A 20,886-nucleotide genomic window follows, 5' to 3' on the forward strand; every position below is an offset into this window, starting at 1 on the left:
AGCTTTACAAATCTGGAAAGGATATTTGTGTCAGTAAAACCATTATTTTACATACTGTGGATTCATTATTATTCGTTTGATACCAATTTTCGTGGTTACAGGTGAACCACGAAATTAAATGTTCAAAGAACAACAAATTTTCTATAGGCTTATATGCAGACTTTGGCAAAACCACGAAATTACATATCCACGAACATGCAAGTTTTCCGTAATCCACGAAAATTTGTACCCAGGAAAATAAATGAATCCACAGTATGTCAAGCGTAAAATACAACTAATGCTCATATAACTGAAAACATGGGCTCCTTAGGTCACTGTAACTTTACAGCAGCAGGACTACATATGTCCATATCCTTTTGGGATTACCAGAAAAGACAAAAACATAATATGCTACAATGTAAGCTAAAAAGTTATAAAAAAGTACTATAACATATTCCAAAGGTTTGATTTAACAGATGAATTACAGGCTAATTTACATTTTGATGAGGAAATTCTAGTACAAAATACATAGACTGTACTCTTTAGAGATTTGATTATTGATGGTGTCAGCATTCCTGTTGACAAAAGACAGCTGACATTTGTTTTCCGAAAGACTTGGAATAAATAGTCTGACAGGGAGTATCGGATTGGCTTATGTAATTTTAGAACCAGACTTTCGTCCTTTTCCTGTAAATCTTAGTTTAGCAGATATCTTCATTGGAATAGAGTCAACAGATATTTACTTTTCTTAAATGCATGGCCTAAACCTAACCCAGAATCGCAACTGTTCACAAAAATGAGTTTAAAACTGGTTCAGGAACATTTGGTGAAATAATTTTATTTAGGAAATATTTCTGGCTAACTTTGAAAGCCATCATTGACTCAAGCATTTAGTCTACAGTAGATAGAGACATACTCTAATAAACCTCACCTTACAGTAAGACAAAAGCTTGCTATCCTTCATCAAATGCCACTTATAATCTGATTTTTACTTGTGAGGATCAGGACATGGGTGCAATTAAGGGAGCAGAAACCTTTATCCTATGAGATTACCTGACTTTCTCCCAATCTTTGTTGAAAATGTGGAACTTTTTGTTTGTCTTTTCTTTTGAGCATGCTGTTCATTGTCCTTCTTGAAATCCAAAAGACAAAAAAAGTTGTCAAAAGACAGACAAGGGAAACATATTTTTTTTTCAAATGACCCTGATGCTAGTCAAGTTATAAGGGAATTTAACCAGCTAAAACATCTGTTGTCAATTAAAATTCCCTAAATGGTCAAAAGACAGTCAGTATCATAAGAAACAACCAACAAGGTTCTTTGACAGGTATATACATAAGTTTGAACTGTATTACTAAGTGCACAAGGAGATTCTAATCCTGTCAACAGACTTGGTCTTAGTCTCTGTTCATGAGTTCATGTCATCACCACTGTTTAAACTCCAAACTTTGTACTAGTGATATTTTTAATCTGTGTTATTGTATCTATCCTTCTTAAGACATTTGAAGTTTACCTATTTGTTCCATGGCCTGTTTGTCTGTCTGTGTATATCTCTACTCTAGACATTCAAGGTTTATTTTTGTCTGTTAATATCTATCCCTTCATGAAATTTGGTGAGTATCTGTCTGTTTGTCTTAATTTATGGCATTTGAGGTCTGTCTGTCTGTATAACATCTGAGTTCTGTCTTTTTATTTTTTTCCAACTGCTATTTAAGGTCTGTCTGTATGGCATCTGAAGTCTGTTTTTTTCTATCTGTCTTTTCCTTTCTCTACAACTGCTACCTGAGGTCTGTCTGTCTGTATGACATCTAAGGTTTGTCTTTTTCTGCCTGTCTTTTCCTTTCTCTACAACTGCTATTTGAGGTCTGTCTGTCTGTCTGACTGTATGACATCTGAAGTCTGTCTTTTTCTGCCTGTCTATTACTATCTATTCAACTGCTATTTGAGGTCTGTCTGACTGTATGACATCTGAAGTCTGTCATTTTCTGCCTGTCTATTTCTATCTATACAACTGCTATTTGAGGTCTGTCTGTCTGTATGACATCTGAAGTCTTCTCTTTTTCTACCTGTCTATTTCTATCTATACAACTGCTATTTGAGGTCTGTCTGTCTGTATGACATCTGAAGTCCGTCTTTTTCTGCCTGGGATATCTTTCTTTACAACTGCTATTTGAGGTCTGTCTGTCTGTATGACATCTGAAGTCTGTCTTTTTCTACCTGTCTATTTCTATCTATACAACTGCTATTTGAGTTCTGTCTGTCTGTATGACATCTGAAGTCTGCTCTTTTTCTTCCTGTCTATTTCTTTCTATACAACTGCTATTTGAGGTCTGTCTGTCTGTATGACATCTGAAGTCTGTCTTTTTCTGCCTGTCTATTTCTATCTATACAACTGCTATTTGAGGTCTGTTTGTCTGTCTGTATGACATCTGAAGTCTGTCTTTTTCTGCCTGTCTATTTCTATCTATACAACTGCTATTTGAGGTCTGCATGTCTGTATGACATCTGAAGTCTGTCTTTTTCTGCCTGTCTATTTCTATCTATACAACTGCTATTTGAGGTCTGTCTGTCTGTCTGTCTGTCTGTATGACATCTGAAGTCTGTCTTTTTCTGCCTGTCTATTTCTATCTATACAACTGCTATTTGAGGTCTGTCTGTCTGTCTGTCTGTCTGTATGACATCTGAAGTCTGTCTTTTTTAGGTCTTTATTTGCTTATACATCTCAGGTTGTCTTTGTTCTGTGTGTCAATTTCTATCACTTCTACTGCAATTTGAGGTCTGTCTGTATGACATCTGAGGCCTGTCCTTTTTATCTCTGTCTATTTTTATCTCTTCGGCTGTCATTTTAGTCCAGTCTGCATCACTACTATGATCTATTATATTATTTTCTATTACCTGCACTTTAATCATTATGGTATTTCCCAATTTAGACACAATGTATTCCTTAAAATAAAATCTATTTAAGTATTTAGTACAACCTTTTTATAGACAAATGAGCTGAAAATTGAAAATAATCAGCACATACAATTCACTTATATTTATAAATGACAAGCTTTAAGTATATTTATTGAAATAGCCTCAGTATTATCCATTGTAACAGCGGTGTAAAGGCATCTGGTGTTTATATCAAGTCAATGAGTACATATATGCAGACAACTGCCATCAAAGAACTATGTCAGACTGCATTAATGAGGGAAACAAAATGTATGATCTGACTTTTGTGCTGACAACACATGCTTATAGAGTAACCATCATCATGTTCCCTTAAAACAACAAGTTTTAAAGTCAAAAATACAAAGATATTAAAAGCATCAAATTTTTTATTTCAATATGATTTCTTAAACAATTTTCATCATATGGCATGTTTGTATTTTGGACATTTTTATTTTATTTTCACTTTTAAATAAAATTAGCCTTTTTTAGTTACTTTAATCAAAAGAACAGTAAGCTTTGATTTAAACTCTTTAACAATCAATATTTGCATATCATTTGAATGTTAGAGACCTTTTGAAATGAAGATTCTTGAAATTTAAATAGTTTTAGAAAGGAGAATTTTTTAAATCAGTTCTTTCTTTCATGATAGACAGGAAAAATTGAGAAATAACAAATCATTAAATATTTTTCCTAATCTCATCCACTCAAAGAAAATGACGAGTCCTTTATTTTATTTGGAAAAACAACATGTACAACAGATATCAAATTTTCAATTAATGTTGTCAATAAAGTATCAAAATTATGTAAGGGAATTAGATGTTTTAATGAGAAATTATTGATTTTGAGTATACTTTCCTCTGATACAATGAAATGTCTGTTATAATAACAGTGCACTTTATTCTTTACCAGGATTATCTGCAGTACAAATAACCAAGTTTTATGTAATAAGTTCTATATTTTATGAATAAATGAACTTGGTGCCTTCAAAAAAGTTTAAGCCAGCAACATTCTTTATGCTAGTCACAAATCAGGAGCCTGTAGTTCAGTGGTTGTGGATGGTTCATGTCTGTCATATTCGTTTTCTGTAAATTGTTTTGTTATAAATTATACCGTTAGTTTTCTCATTGAATTTTTTCATATATATTTTATGTCAGGGCCTTTTTATAGCTGCCTACACAGTATGGGTTTTTCTCATTGTTGAAGGCCGTACAGTTGCTTATAGATGGCAAATATGTCAGAAAAATTATACAATAAATTGGGTAGGTCAGAGTCAAACAGGATGAAAGAAAGGAAATTTGGACTTACACTGGAAAAAGAGAGTGGCAGAAGTTTTGTCTTATAATAGGTCAACTACAGACCTTCAGGTTCTTTTATAATTGCAGAGACTATGTCACTTTGTTAAACAGGGCGTGAGATTCTAATGACCCCATTTTGAATAGATGTTAAGGTATGTGTATACTTCTGCATATTTTATAAAAGATATATTTCTTTACAGTTTTAGGAAACAATATATACATATGAGGGTAGAGTAAGGGGGGATGCATCACAGACAGATTTAATCACCAATAGTATATACCATAGCCACATAAAGATTTATAAGTACATTTCAATGAAGTCAATTATAATTGCCTCCAATTATACAAAAGTCAACATTGCTTTATTCTCACAAGGATTCCTGACATTATGGAGATAATAGATTTTTATCTTTTCTTTCTCTTTTTCATATTGTTGTTATTTCCCTTGAGTATGGACAAGATAACAGACCATTAAGTTCAATTATTTAGTACTAATTAAAGATCATATACCCCTGCTAATGAACTTATAAATAGTTAAGGAACAACTAACTGTACAATTAAGTATAATTACAACTGTGTATAAAGACAATTATCACAAACTAATTTGTACAAAAGGAAAGGTTTGGGTAGGACTATACTATAGGGACCTGCATTCTGTTATAATGAGTGCACCATTACTTTTCTCTTTATGGTAATTAATCTGGCAGTTTCTAAAATAATCCTTTATTTTGACATTCATGGAGAAACTATTTTTTGAATTATAAAAGCAAAGGATTATTTAGTTTAAGATCAAATCAGTTAATCTAAGGGTTAATTTTTGGCTAAGAGTTGAAAGAGTTGCCGCATCAATTGCCATTGCAATTTGATGGCTGCAAAAGCAGTTTTACTGCCAGAGCATAGTGGAGACAGTAAAATGAATATTTGTGACCGTTAAATCCCAATTGACAACGAAAGCTCTTCAACCACAGCATCACAAAATGAAATAGTTCATATGAGCTTGTAAAAATGTATAAATTTAAGATAAAATAAGATGCAGTGAACTTTCATAGATGATTTTGGCGCATAAACATCATGGCAAAACATGATGTCAAACAAATGCAAACACTCAAACCAAAGGTTATTTTGTTACTTGTATAATTCAGATTTGGATCATATCTCATTTAAAACCATGTTTTTGGGGTAGGTGTTGTTTTATTTTTTCGATTATAACATATTAATACAACATTTGAAGATTCAAAGCATTCAAAATGGCAGCCAAAGACCTGTCAACTGTAGATTTGATGGTAAATTTTAACCAATAAAAATAAAAGAACAGAGTTCCTATGTCCCCCCGTTGCACATATTTTATCTGTTTTGTCCAAAGACAATAACTGAAAAAAATATTTTTTTGTTCTTTTAAACTTTTTAAAATCATCTTTCTACAGAGTTGAAGACTTGAGAGCAATTTCCGATATATTTATTATTTCCAAGGGAAACTCATTAAAAGTATTTGATTGGCACTTACTTTTGAAATTGTCAAAGACATTGCTGTTATATACCTTTAATATGAATTTGATAAAAATCTGGCAAAAATTGTACATGCGAGAGCACTTACAATGCAATTTTCCATATAATCAATGTTTCCAAGGGCATAGCACTTTTAAAAATAATTGATCGGCAGTGATTTTCGAACTAAATAATGACATTGCTGATATAAACCTATGATATAAGTTTCATACAATTCTGGCAAGAATTGTACACATGAGAGCGCTAACATTGAAATTTTCCATATAATTAATGTTTCCAAGGGATATAACCCTTTAAAAAATAATTGATCGGCACTGAATTTTAAACTCATTAAAGACATTGCTGATATTAACCTATGATATAAGCTTCATAAAAAATCTGGCAATAATTGTACACATGAGAGCACTTACGATGCAATTTTCAAATTATTAATGTTTGCGAGGGGCATAACACTTTTAAAAATAATTGATCGGCACTGATTTTTTAACTTGTTAAAGACATTGCTAATATTAACCTATGATATAAGTTTCATCAAAATCTGGCAAGAATTGTACAAATAAGAGAGCTAACGATGCAATTTTCCATATAATTAATGTTTCCAGAGGGCAATTACTCTTTTAAAAATAATTGATCGGCACTGATTTTCGAACTCATCTACTGTGGATTCATTTATTTTCGTGGATTTCTGTAAACTTGCATATTTGTGGATATTTGATTTCGTGGTTTTGCCAATATCTGTATACTAAGCCTATTGAAAATATGTTATTCGTTGAACATTTGAATTCGTGGTTCACCTGTACTCACGAAACCCACGAAAATTGGTATCCAACGAATAATAATGAATCCACAGTATAACATTCTGATATAAACCTATGATATAAGTTTCATAAAAATCTGGAAAGAACTGTACACGTGAGAACGCTAACAAGACTGGGCAGATGGACGGACAGATGGACTGACAGACAGACGAATGCCTGGTATTTCTATGTCCCCCGCAACACATTGCGTGGGGAATCAAAAATTGTTACAAGATTGCCTATCAAGCGAAGAGAAATATGTCTTTACCGACTTCTCAGAGTTTTTGAAATGTACAGATTTTAAATCTAAATTATGACATGAAGCGGCTGCATATTTAGACATTACAAACATCACAAACAATCACCTTCTCGCATAGGTCTAGATCAAGGACATTTAGATAATTATATAGATATAAGATGTGGTATGAGTGCCAATGAGACAACTCTCCATCCAAGTCACAGTTTGTAAAAGTAAACCATTAAAGGTCAAAGTACAGCCTTCAACACGGAGCCTCGGCTCACACCAAACAGCAAGCTATAAAGGGCCCCAAAAATGACTAGTGTAAAACCATTCAAACAGGAAAACCAACTTTATTTTTATATCTATATCATCCTTGGAATAATAACTTAATACAATTGCAATGACAAAATACAATGTAACAATAACAAGAGAATAAAAAAATTATACCAGAAACCATGGAAAATTGGAGATATGATCTACAAGATTAAAGATTACATCCAGTCAGTCACTCAGTGACAATTTTTTTTGTTTTTCATTTCATTTTACTGTTTATGGCTGTTTAATTAATTTGACAACATTTTATGAATTATTGTTAGGAGAAAATGAGTAGGCATGTGGCTATAACACATCTTAATCTACATGTTGTAGAATTACTGACAAGACATTTGTGTAGAAAATATAGTGTTATCTAGATCAATAAAGGTTCAAATGAGACAAACAATCGTCAGAAAGGATTTATGCAAAATAAGACAATTTAACTGGTGAAACTGACAACGTCAATTTAATTTAATTTTTTTTAATTTCGACGCAAATCATTGACACACACAACTACATAACTGAATTTGCAGAAGGATAACTAAATTAATTTGGACTTGGGAAACATTTTACTGTAACTTGAAATTTGAATAAATTCTGAAACAAATAACTAACTTAAGCAAACTTGATTATAGCAGAAATGTAATTTTGTCAGATAATCAATTCATGAAGAATCAAATTATTTTGGTTTATTTTCTGTACAAACCCAGCTGATATGACAAAGTATACAGATATCTAAGCATAAACAAGAGTAGCCTACCAAGATCTAACTTTACTAAAGAAATCAAATTTGCTGGCATTAATTTTAATGATTGAATTTCTTTCTTGCATGCTATCGTCTCTCATGCTTAATTTATTCTATGTAATCAAGGTTTTCTGCCTGTTTTATCTGACTGACAGTTTCATTACAGTTTGTCTTTATATATGGTTATGGTGATCACACAATCTGAAACGTTTTAAAACATTGTCTGAATAATAGCTCTTCATGATTGCACGATATAACATGTAAGGGCAATGTCTAAATAATGACTTTTGTGAGGATTAAATCGGGAGTAAGACAGCATACTGTCTAAATAATGGCTTTAGTGAGCAATAAATCAGAGTAACACAGCATACTGTTTAATTATAATCCAGTAAAACATTATAGAATACTATAATAATAAGAGATTAAATCTAATAATATTATCAAAAATAACATCAGTAAGATACTATTTGTTGTTTTTAATTGTTTCTTTAAAAGTTACATCCTTACTCTGATTTTACAAATGAGTTAGCGCTCTTTCCATGATATTACAAATGAGTTACTTCCCTTTCCATGATATTACAAATGATTTACCTCCCTTTCCCTGATCTTACAAATGAGTTGCCTCCCTTTCCATGATTTTACAAATTAGTTATGTCCATTTCCATGATATTACAAATAATTTGTCTCTTTTTGGAACATGTTTTAATACAAATATCAATTCCAAGATTTATATTTGAATATATCATAAAGGTTGGACCATTTTAAGCAATAGGGAAAAAATAGTTAAGGGAAAACAACTCTTAAAACGCTTGTGAAATGAACATTCAATAAATAATATGGCTCATAGTATTACAAAGACTTTATGATGGAAATCATCAGATTTGTTAAAACCAATGCAAGTGCTTCAGTGAATATTATATATTTTCTATTCAAAGACCTTTAAGGGCATATGATACTGTTACAGGGGAGGTAATGCGATGCCAACGTAAAATGTTATTTTTGGCGACGTCAAACTGCGACTTATCGCAAAAAGATGCATTTTTCAACATATTTCTATCATTCAGACTGATATAACTTGAAAACGAGTTCATGGACCCCTCTTTCTTAAAATGAGATTAGGATTGATTACATATGAAGATAATTTGTACCAATTTTTATGAAAAAGTCACCGATGAAATTTTTTTAAATTAGATAAGTATACAGCAAAAAATTCCGTTTTTTTCCTAAAATCCTGAAACTTTGATAAAAATTAGTTATTTCCAAAGAATTGTTATAAAAAATTAGAGCATACTTATGTAAAAGAGATTTTCCAAATGTTTTTACAGAAATCCCATTGTGTTTATCTTTTGAAACAAAAAAGTTAGGTATGTCTATACAAAGGATAGAAATGTTCCAAAAAACGACATTTTGAGTAAATGTCTAAAATTTCGACCCCATGTATCTCTTAAAGTAGCACATAAAGGTAAATTTTTTATTACATATTTGCATTGACTAGGTGAAAAATAGCTTGTATGCAAATTTTCATAATAAAACCAGTGGGATCAAAACTGTTACGTATGCCCTTAAAAAGACACAACTTCTAAAAAGGCTTTCCCACACAAATTTATCTGATCTTTAACTTGTCAAATATATAAATTTGCCTGACTAAACAATAGCAATTATGTTCTACATCAAACATGTAAAGAACAAAACTGAAAGTACAATGCTTCTCCATACACCTGACATTTCAACACTCTAAATAATAAGTTGTAGTATTTACCACTGGGTTCTGAAAGCCCATTAATCATAAATTACACTTTCTGCTGATCAAGCATAATACCAAACGTCCAAATATAATCAAAATAAAACTCCCAAGATCCTCATTACATTATATCCCTGATCCATAAAAATAATGAAATGACAATATGTAACCCAAGAACCTCAATCATCTCTATGAAGAACACATCATAAACTAATCCATCCACTTATGCTACACTAGGTATTGCCATTTACAAAATTACATTATTTCTCACCAATATTTTGTGCTTTTTCTCATTAATATAATGTTTTATGATTCCAGTTTTATTCAGATTACGGTCTCATTTATAATATAATATTGGTTTTCAATGCAAGTGGGATTTGAAGAAAAATAACAGAACAAAACCCAGCCTGTTGATGACGTTTCCTTCATTTGTTCTTTTGAACACTGCAAAGCACTCCTCATAATGTATTTGGATAAATGAAATCGTGGGGGGGAAATCAATTGGACAGCTGCCAACAACACATATATACAGATCATATTTAGATCCCACCTGTAAAACAAGGGTTTGATAACATAAATAATGAAGAAGACAATGAAAACTTCAATCAGGCACACAAACATGTGGTTTGGTTAAACTTGCTTTGAGCAATATAATGTGTCAATGACTCATGTACACTTGTGGTAATAAATAAGGTATGTCACCTGCTCAGGTAGATCTCAAGTAATATAATGTGTCAATGACTTGGTTTGATCTCAGGTGAAACAACGTATGTCACCTTCTCAGGCAGATCTCAAGTAATATAATGTGTCAATGACTTTGTTTGATCTCAGGTGAAACAAAGTATGTCAACTGCTCAGGTAGATATCAAGTAATATAATGTGTCAATGGCTTGGTTTGATCTCAGGTGAAACAAAGTATGTCACCTGCTCAGGCAGATATCAAGTAATATAATGTGTCAATGACTTGGTTTGAATTCAGGTGAAACAAAGTATGCCAACTGCTCAGGCAGTTCTCAAGTAATATAATGTTCAATGACTTATTTTGACCTCATGTGAAGTAAGGCTTGTCACTGCTCAAGCTGATCTCAAGTAATATATTGTGTCAGTGATTTGATGGATTTCTGGTGAAATAAGGTATGTCAACTGCTCATACATAAATCAGGTAAGCTAATGTGTTAATGACTTGTGTAAATTTTGGGTATATAAGGTATGTAATTGCTGAAATGTAGATTTCAGGTTAAATAAAATGTCAATGACTCCATATATTTGTTGGATGAGCAGTCAAATAAATGGACAAGATGAATGTAAAAAAAGCCATATCACTTAAATAGAGTATTGTAATAAGTTTTGTCAACTGCAGACTAAGTTAGAACCAAGGATTATAACTATATTTAACTTCTTCCACATTAATGGGTGAAATCCAATTTTTTGTTATGTGTTAATTTCATTTCTAAATATAAATTCTACCAAACCATTATTAACCACATGCACATGTATCTAATTGTCAAACGTCAATTAATAGCATTGTATAAATTCTGAGTTAAATACACTGATCTACATTGTCTTCTCAGCTGTAAACACTCCTTGCTAGAATTTAATTTATCAGTGACAGACAGTAACTTAATAATCTATCTGTAAGTATCTACTTATGTAGTCTTTTCTCTCATTCTGAGTAATTTAATCATATCACAACCAATTAACTATCTACATCTAATCTGTACACTCCATTTCAGTAAACAATTTGCTCATCAGTATCAATAAATATCAATTTAATTCTTCAAATAATGATCAAGACTATAAATAGAAAGACTTATTATGGACTTTCCCACAAATAATTACAACAACAAAAATAAATATATAGATATTTTTTGGAAGATATTTTAAGATTTTTTGTTCTATTCACATTTTATAAGGTCAAAAAGTGTTCGTGAACATGTTTCAATTTATTCAGGGAATATTATAGAATCCAAAGAAAAAATGTCAAAACAATTTGCATGGTTCATGAACATATTTGCTCATTAAATGCAAGGATTTTCCATTTAATATGAATCATCAGTTTAAATTTACTTCTCCATCTCTTTCTTTACAAATAAAACATTCTGTAAAATGTCTGGCACAAATTCTCTACAGGTATTCATTAAAGACAAATTGATAAAAAAATTTGAAATCTTCTATTTTCAGCGCATTAATATATTTTGGCAATAACGAACCTAGCAAGCCTGTATTGTCAACAGGCATAATGACTTTTTGTGATAAATATAAATTTTAAGCAATTTTTACATTTTGCCTTTGATCCTTCTGCTTAATATTTGTTCTATATCATGGACAGGACCTGATACTCGAAATGACCTCACGTAACAGTGCAGCAACATCAAATGTTCAAGTCCATCGGCGTCAATTTATCAATGAAATGCACACAACTTCATTCATTCAACCGGATGATTATCACAAAGTTTGTACACGTAAAAAATAGTTTTTCTAGATATTTCATTTTATGATCTCAACCAAAAAACATATCATTGAGACAAAATTACAGATAAGAAGAATAATGGCATTTCGGGCTCGCTTGATATTCTTGCTGATAAAGTCAGTATCAAAAACAAAAATGCCATTATTCTATATGACCTACACAATATGATTTTTTGTCTTTAAATACCATTTCTTATGCAGCTAAACTTGAGTACACAACATAGTAATTGTTTATAACTACTTTGATATGCATAAAATCATATAAAAAAGTCCACTGAAACATTTAATTCATCAGGCTGTTAGTTCTGTCACAAAAGAATTTGTCTGTTGTCACAAACTTTCAAATAAGAAAGATCTTGAAATCAAATGACTCGTGCAACCTTTGCAACAAAAAACCAAGTTAAACTCATCTCTTCAAACCTGTATCAAAATAAATGCTGAAATATCTCTAAAACTGATTCCTACATTAATAAGCCATTTCAAAATCAAATGCATTTTGGGTAATATTATTTTCAAAAGTGTACAAGAAAGCATTGTGATTGGTTAATAAAGTTCATAACAATGTACATCTTACCAATGATGTAACATCATTTTTCATTTTTTGGGGTTTAAACAATGAACCTGAACACAATGAAATAAAATCAAAATCAAACCTCCATCTCCTCCATGTGTAGCCATTGTTTTGGATTCTCTTCAGCAGCAAGGAAGGCTATTAGGTCCAATGCTGACAATCTGGTCTGTCGTCGTGACGATACAAACACTAACACTGGCTTATCTGGAGAGTGAGTCTTTACAGCTGGAAAATTAAATATCAAGTATTAATGAATCCTATAGTTATAAATACTGGTCATGTGATCTCCATGCATTAGCTGTAAAATATAAAAAAGAAGATGTGGTATGATTGCCAATGAGACAACTCTCCACAAGAGACCAAATGACACAGAAATTAACAACTAAAGGTCACCGTACAGCCTTCAACAATGAGCAAAGCCCATACCGCACAGTCAGCTATAAAAGGCCCCACAATGACAATGTAAAACAATTCAAACGAGAAAACCAACAGCCTAATTTATGTACAAAAAATTAACGAAAAACAAATATGTAACACATAAACAAACGACAACCACTGAATTACAGGCTCCATAAAAGTTCATTTTTGTTTTTGTACTGTGATCTTGCAGTCTCATTGATGTATACAAGACATCTCCTTTATTCCCTTATAACAAATGACAAGCTATACTTTGGTAATCTAACTTTAAATGGACCTACCTTGGAATGTTGGTTTATTCATGGTAGCCATCCTTGGACAATAGTGTTGTCCTGGGAACCCATGTATGTGTACCTCTAATGGGACTGGTCTAACAGATGGTCGGAAGTTGTATAGTCCCATCTGTAAAAATTAAAAGAGAAAAACACAGTAAAAAAATATATTCCAAACATCAAAATCATGCAAAATACCAAGGTAGTAATCGTTTATAACTTGTTCTGTTTTTATGGAAAATAGTCCAATGTTTAATCTGTAACACATGAAGAAGTCTTTAATGTGTAGTTAAACATTGGGACAGTATTACTATCTCAATACTAATACATTTGAAGGTTTTTGTAACAGCATACAAAAATAGTAACCATAGAACACATGTACTTTTAGAAATGAAAATACAACAGAATGCAGATGAGTTGCACTAGAACTGCATTAATACTTATTTACTGGTATTTAATTGAGAAGGGGAGACAATAAAAACAAGCAAATAAATCATCAAATCACACATTAGTAAGTATAACTTAAGTTTGGGCCTTTTAGTCAACTATTCCACTAAGTCCTTAGATCAAGGATATAGTAGTTTACCTCTCTTCAAATTTTAGAAATCAATTAAGAAGATAAATTAAAATATTGAGGGAATAGCATTGACTTCAAAAGGAGTGAGACCAGATGTGTCCACAGGGTAAGCATCCCCTGTTAAGAATGCTCAGTCAAATGTCACAACCAGAAATATGACACAATCAATAAAATTAAAGACTGTGTGACTATTCTGATATCTAAAGATCTAAGACTACTGTAAACCAACTTATTTCGCGGATACTTTATTTCGCGTTTAGCCCTTTCAAGCCCACTTGGCGAGGATTAAATTTCGCAATTTTCTAATTTACTTGATGTAGTTAAATAAGGAAAGATCCAAGTTTTACATATTCGCAACAATTTATATTCGTGTTATTTTTCTACTCGGGGAAACTCATTTGGGAGTTGAGACTTAGACACAGCATATCTGTCTAACAATTCCTGATTTAGACTGTAAACCTTATAACGTGTTGATTTCAGTCATCCTTCTTTATAATTCTGTTCATTTCTAACAATTACTACCTTGGTATTTTTGTGTACAAAGCACTGTGCATGTTCATTACACTGTAACAATCCTACCACCCTAAAATAGCTGTGCTACAGCCTAATCTCTAGCATAAACCTAAATCTTTGACCTACCTGTGATATAGCTAGCCAGTCAGCAAGATCTCTAGCATTAGCCATAGCTGTAGACAAACCTAAAACTTTGACCTACCTGTGATATAGCTAGCCAGTCAGCAAGATCTCTAGCATTAGCCATAGCTGTAGACAAACCTAAATCTTTGACCTACCTGTGATATAGCCAGCCAGTCAGCAAGATCTCTAGCATTAGCCAAAGCTGTAGACAAACCTAAAACTTTGACCTACCTGTGATATAGCTAGCCAGTCAGCAAGATCTCTAGCATTAGCCATAGCTGTAGACACACCTAAAACTTTGACTTACCTGTGATATAGCCAGCCAGTCAGCTAGATCTCTAGCATTAGCCAAAGCTGTAGATAGTCCTACCACTCTCACATACCTGTGATATAGCCAGCCAGTCAGCAAGATCTCTAGCATTAGCCAAAGCTGTAGATAGTCCTACCACTCTCACAGGCTTAGATGTATGGGATGATATAAAATTGGTTCTTGACACAATGACTTCTAAAACTGGACCTCTGTCATTTCCTGAAAAGATTGAAACATTGAAATTTGTTTTTTGAATTGAAAAGGATTTAAGGAATAACAGTACTGTAGTTTAAGAGTTGCTATTGACATTTGGGGCATGATGGTCACAAATGCAGTTTTACTTATTTATTTCCCAAAAAGGAAAAGTACATCATTAATCTGTGTGCAAAGTCAGAATTATGTAAAAAAAAATCGTTGGATTTAAAGCTGACACACACTAGATAGCCTCTGTATATTTTAGACGGAGAGAATTATTGGGCAAGAGGTTACTAGACCTTTTCTACTCTCTGGCAATATAGATAATGGACTATAAAATAAAACTAACCTAACAAATGAATTTCATCAATAATCAAAACAGCCACAGCCTTGACATAGTTCCTGGTTTGCCAGCTACGACTTACTCCGTCCCATTTCTCTGGTGTTGTCACGATGAGGTCAGCTCCTGCAATAGCTCTCATATCTGGTGTTACATCCCCAGTCAACTCTACAACCCTAAAATATAAAACACATTTATTAATTACATAATCTCACATCTAATAGATTACTATAGCCATAGCCCTGATACCACCCTATCAATTCTACAACCTTCAAATATATAATCCAGCCCTGATTTACAATACCCACAATTCAGGGGTTGTTACATTGATAGCCCTTATTTCTTATGTAACGTAACACCACATCACAACAAAATTCCTCTTTTCAGGGCTTAATGATGTGTCCCAATTCGTATTTGAGATTGTGTATGCTATGAATCATAAAACCATCAATTCTTTCCTTCAAATAAGGCTTCCAAAAGCTTCAGGCAAAAGAGGGTAACAATCCTTTGATCAAATACACTATCAACCTAACTATTGGTGCCTTCAAATATGTTTAACCCCACCACATTCTGTATGTGCATTTCCAAGTCAGAAGCCTGTAATTCAGTGATTGTCATTTGTTGCTGTATATCATATTTGTTTTTCGTTTATAGTTTTGTACATAAATCAGGCTGTTAGTTTTCTCTTTGAATCATATTTTCCATTTGTCATGTCGGGGCCTTTTATAGCTTACTATATGGTATGGGTTTCACTCTTTGTTGAAGGCCATACAATGACCTGTAGTTATTAACCTCTATGTCATTGGGTCTCTGGTGGAGAGTTGTCTCATTGGCAATCACACCACATCTTCTTATAAGGCTTTTTTTCTTAACTTGATGACCACTTGAAGAAGAAACCTGCCATTGTTTATTTCAATTCAAATTAAAGGACATATATCTAACAACTGTTAGTGCATATTTGATTATAATTTTATACTACTTACTTTTTACCAAGCTTCTTTTCTATTCTGACTTTCCAATCTTCCATTCTTTCCCTGACCAGAGCTTTTAATGGTGCTATGTAGACAGCCTGAGTGAGAAAATAAAGAACAGTATGAAAATTATCTTATTTGTAAAATCCTTTACTAAAAGAATTCTTTAAACACATCAAAAGCAGTTTGTCATTGATATAAATAATATTAACATGTATAGACATGATAGATATAAATGGAAATTGTATGGAATGGATTTACATGAGACCAAAAATCTCATCAAATAACAAAATATCATAAATATCAAAGGAGTGATGTTCATCTACATATATCACTCTATTGTAGCAATAATTCATTCTAATTACAACCAGTACATATAAACATTGCAATCATCTCATCAAAGGATTCCTGTACTTACTTCCTGGTAATTTAGGTATTTCCCAACAAGCCTAAAGAAATCATTTCAAAAACCTTTTCCCTTCAGGTGTTCCTTAAAATACTGTTAACATCTTTAACTCTGATTAAAACCAGATGTTGGGTATATCCAAATGATACAGTAACCTAATAATACAAATATGTATCTTTTCATGTTTTCACCTTTAAGCTTAACCTTTCCCTTTTGTTAATTAAGGTATATCATTGGATATTCCATTCCTACCTTGTGATTTGGGTATTCCCTAAACACTCTAAATATAGCCATCTCAGCAGCAATAAGTGTATATTGTAATTAAGGTATACCATGTGAGATCCCATTCTTACCTTGTGATTTGGGTATTCCCTAGACACTCTAAATATAGCCATCTCAGCAGCAATAAGTTTATGTATATTGTAATTAAGGTATACCATGTGAGATCCCATTCCTACCTTGTGATTTGGGTATTCCCTAAACACTCTAAATATAGCCATCTCAGCAGCAATAAGTTTATGTATATTGTAATTAAGGTATACCATGTGAGATCCCATTCCTACCTTGTGATTTGGGTATTCCCTAAACACTCTAAATATAGCCATCTCAGCAGCAATAGTTTTGCCTGATCCTGTTGGTGCTCCTAATAGGACATTTTTATCTGTATGGTATAAACAGTGGAAGATCTGTGTCTGTATGGGGTTAAAGTGGGTAAACTTATACAATGTCTCCAACATTGGGTCATTTAATGCTGATATAGGTAGTGGTTGTAGATCCAATAATTCTGGAATCAAATGTAAACAACAACATGAGTAAGAGAAATATTATTTGGTTAGCCATTGAAATATAGTGCTAAATTTATCTACTGAAAAAAAGTGATTTCTTCCTTTAACTTTTCATTTATATCTTATGCATATGTCAAGCCTTGATTTTTACATTTTGACAAGTAGCCAGGTTGATAGAAATGTAATGCTTTGTTCCCTTTATCATGACTGAACCCTTTAATTGACATACCAACTGCATTGCTTTAATTGAACCTTCAAGAAAATATAAATCACATTCATGTATAGGGTGAGCATTGTTCTTATACATCCTTGACTTTCAAATATTTGACTTTGAGCGTTCCTGATGAAGGTAAATCCAGAAAAGCGCTTCGGACGTATGAAATTTATAATGTGTTGTTTTCATTTTTTAACCTGGTCTGGTGGCTGTCTGCTTGACCTTAAAACTGTTTAAGTTACAATATGATACCTGTATGAGGAGGGTGTCTCTCTGGTAGTATTAAATGCTGGAATGATATAGGACACATGAACTGTGACCCCAACCATCTGTCTGATATGGCCTTGACATAGTATTGCGTAGGCAGTGGTTCAAATATAGGTATGGTAAATACTAAGTTCTGAACTTCTCCTGTATGTACCTATAATATTGAAAATTAAGATTTTACATGTCTCTTTTTTGTACCTGCAATATAGAAAAAGAGTGGCGAAAAATACCAAAGGGACATTCAAACTCATAAGTCGAAAATAAACTGACAACGTCATGGCTAAAAAGAAAAAGACCAAAAGACAAACAACAGTATACAAAACAAAACATCGAAAACTAAAGACTGAGCAACATGAACTTCGCTAAAAATCGGGGGTGATCTCAGGTGCTCCAGAAGGGAAGGCAGATCCAGCTCCACATGTTGCACCTGTCATTAGAAGATACTAAATTCTACACTGCTCATGTTTGTACAGACAATATGGTAAACTTAAATTCTTAGCATCTCCTGTTTGCATCTGCAATTTAGAAGATGAATACATTGAAGAGTGTTTCTTGTAACATTAAAATGTCATATTTTGTTGTATTAGACCATTCAATTGATCTTTTTTATTTTATTTTTTCAGCAGACTGTGTGCTTTTTGTATTGACCCTGCATACATGTTTGTTTTTTGTCAAACAGGAAGTATTCAGAATATAATATGTGGTTGCTGTCTGGATCCACCTCCCCAATCAAATATGATACATTTATTTCTGGTTTAACTTAAAGTATTCGGAAAGTGGCTTTTATTTGGATTCGCCGCCTCAATCAAATATATATAACATACCTGTTTCTTGTTTAACAGGAAATATTCGGAATGGTAAATGTGGTTATTGTCTGGGTCCTCAACCCAAATCCAAAATGGTTCTGAACTGGTACCATGAACCTGTAAATATGTAACATGTGTGACAAGTGACCTCTAAAATTAATATCCTAATGGGACATACATTCTATATGAAAAGCAGCATATATATTTTTAAACAAATTATTTTGTTTTTTAAACGAAGGAAATTTGTTTAATTAGCAATAGTAGACATGCTGATTAATTTTATGTTAAAGGTCTTGCTATAAGTGTCACATACATTCATCAACATTGTAATTGACCTTTTTAAAAATCTTAAAATAATTAAGAAACTGACCTTAACTGGATAAGTCAACATTGATCAATGAACTACAAAATGTCAAGATAATTTAAATCGCAATACCTTATCATCCCATTTAAACTCTGGTGTGATTGTCAGCCTCACTCTGAGAACTGTTCTTGTGATTGGTTGTATGCTTGCTTCAAGGTCAAGGGCAGGTAACTGATTGACACACTTTTTAATGGTGGATCCCATTCTCACATGATGTACCATGTGACCTATAAAATATCAGTTATATTACATCAATAAATTTGTTATTGTGATCTTGTCATGATTTAGGTCAATAGTTTTTAGTTCCAATATGAGCAGGTACAGAGTGCCAGACGTAATTTCTTAAATTTATCAGTGAAGTACTGTTAAATTTATTATTTTGTACATAAATTAGGCAGTTAGTTTTCTTGTTTGAATTGTTTTACACTTGTCTTTTTGGAGCCTTTTATAGCTGACTATGCGGTATGGGCTTTGCTTATTGTTGAAGGCCATACGGTGACCTATAGTTGTTAATTTCTGTGTCATATGGTCTCTTGTGGAGAGTTGTCTCATTGGCAATCATACCACATCTTCTTATTTTTATATCTACATCTTCCAATGTCCTCCTCTCTATAGAACTAAAACCATTTATTCCATTATAACTATCTAATATAGGAAGAGTAAGTAAATTGGTTTGGAATGAACATTAGAAGTGCTATATAAAACCAATAGATGTCAACCATTCAACATAAATTTCCTAAAGTCTAATGAAATAGGATTAGTCAGGTAGAGCGATGTCTCCTTCTGAGGTAGTTTTCAGTTTATTCTTACAATAACTATATAACACTTAATTGACAGTTTTATCTCTCCATAGTGAATTAAAGTTACTGCTTTATTTCCTCTCTTTATTTACATATGTGTCTGTGATAAAGACAAACATATGTATGGTTGTTTAATTCATTTGAATGTTGGTGGATAGTTGTCTCATTGGAAATCATACCACATCTCCTTATCTTTATACTATATGACCTTAACAGTATGTTTTTGTTCTTGTGAGTTTACTCTCACTCAATAGATGTCTAAATACCCAGGTCAATAATTAAACTTTTATATTACCAATTTCTTTATGATCCATCTCTTTTAGTTTATCAATTGTTAATTTTTTGTCTTCAATTTTTTTCAGTATTTCCTGTGATAAGGTTGGAAATTGTCGAAGAGGATTCTCAAATCCCCAAAGTCTTTTGTCAATTGTTTTACAGAGGTTTAACAAACGGCCAGCCATTATGGGCCAACTTTTCTTTAGACAAATCTCAAATAAAGCTCTCATAATTCTTCCTGCATTCTGAAGAAAAGAAAGATACACATTCATAAAATTTGACAAAGTTACAATATTTTTCCATATATATAATGAGCTCTCCTAATGTCTGGATCCCGATTGATCAAAATTGACTACATCTATTACATGAATAATAGACTTCCTCAAAGGAAGGGGTAAACTTTATCAAATAATGTTTCGACCTTGTTTTGAAGGAAATGTCCATATTTATTCGTTAAAAAATAACCTGCAATTAATGATATGCCTGACCCCATCAACTGCAAAACCTAAAAAAGGTTAACCTTTTTTCTAAAGGGAATTTATTGTCATCAATCTTTATATATAATATGTTTTTTACAGCAATTCAGGATTAAAGTTTAACAGATTTTTAAAAAAGAAAGAAAGCCTGCCTATATGAAACTCTTCAGAGTCGAGACAATA

General features: G+C 32.4%; 1 protein-coding gene across 2 annotated transcripts in view; it reads right to left on the reverse strand.

Annotated features, from left to right (window-relative positions):
• Positions 1–20,886, reverse strand: part of LOC127725256 (activating signal cointegrator 1 complex subunit 3-like) — a 245,930-nt gene that overhangs the window by 202,269 nt on the left and 22,775 nt on the right. For both annotated transcript variants that reach the window (XM_052232125.1, XM_052232124.1), the window contains exons 22-31: positions 20,247–20,472; positions 19,224–19,378; positions 18,806–18,904; positions 17,967–18,135; positions 17,279–17,499; positions 16,322–16,407; positions 15,348–15,514; positions 14,877–15,022; positions 13,290–13,410; positions 12,674–12,816 (exon numbers count right to left, since the gene is read on the reverse strand). In XM_052232125.1, coding sequence (XP_052088085.1) covers positions 12,674–12,816; positions 13,290–13,410; positions 14,877–15,022; positions 15,348–15,514; positions 16,322–16,407; positions 17,279–17,499; positions 17,967–18,135; positions 18,806–18,904; positions 19,224–19,378; positions 20,247–20,472 — 1,533 coding nt within the window. The remainder of the gene's footprint in view (positions 1–12,673; positions 12,817–13,289; positions 13,411–14,876; positions 15,023–15,347; positions 15,515–16,321; positions 16,408–17,278; positions 17,500–17,966; positions 18,136–18,805; positions 18,905–19,223; positions 19,379–20,246; positions 20,473–20,886) is intronic.

Source organism: Mytilus californianus, unplaced genomic scaffold (genome assembly GCF_021869535.1).
Source record: "Mytilus californianus isolate M0D057914Y unplaced genomic scaffold, xbMytCali1.0.p SCAF_15, whole genome shotgun sequence".
Lineage (NCBI taxonomy): Eukaryota > Metazoa > Mollusca > Bivalvia > Mytilida > Mytilidae > Mytilus > Mytilus californianus.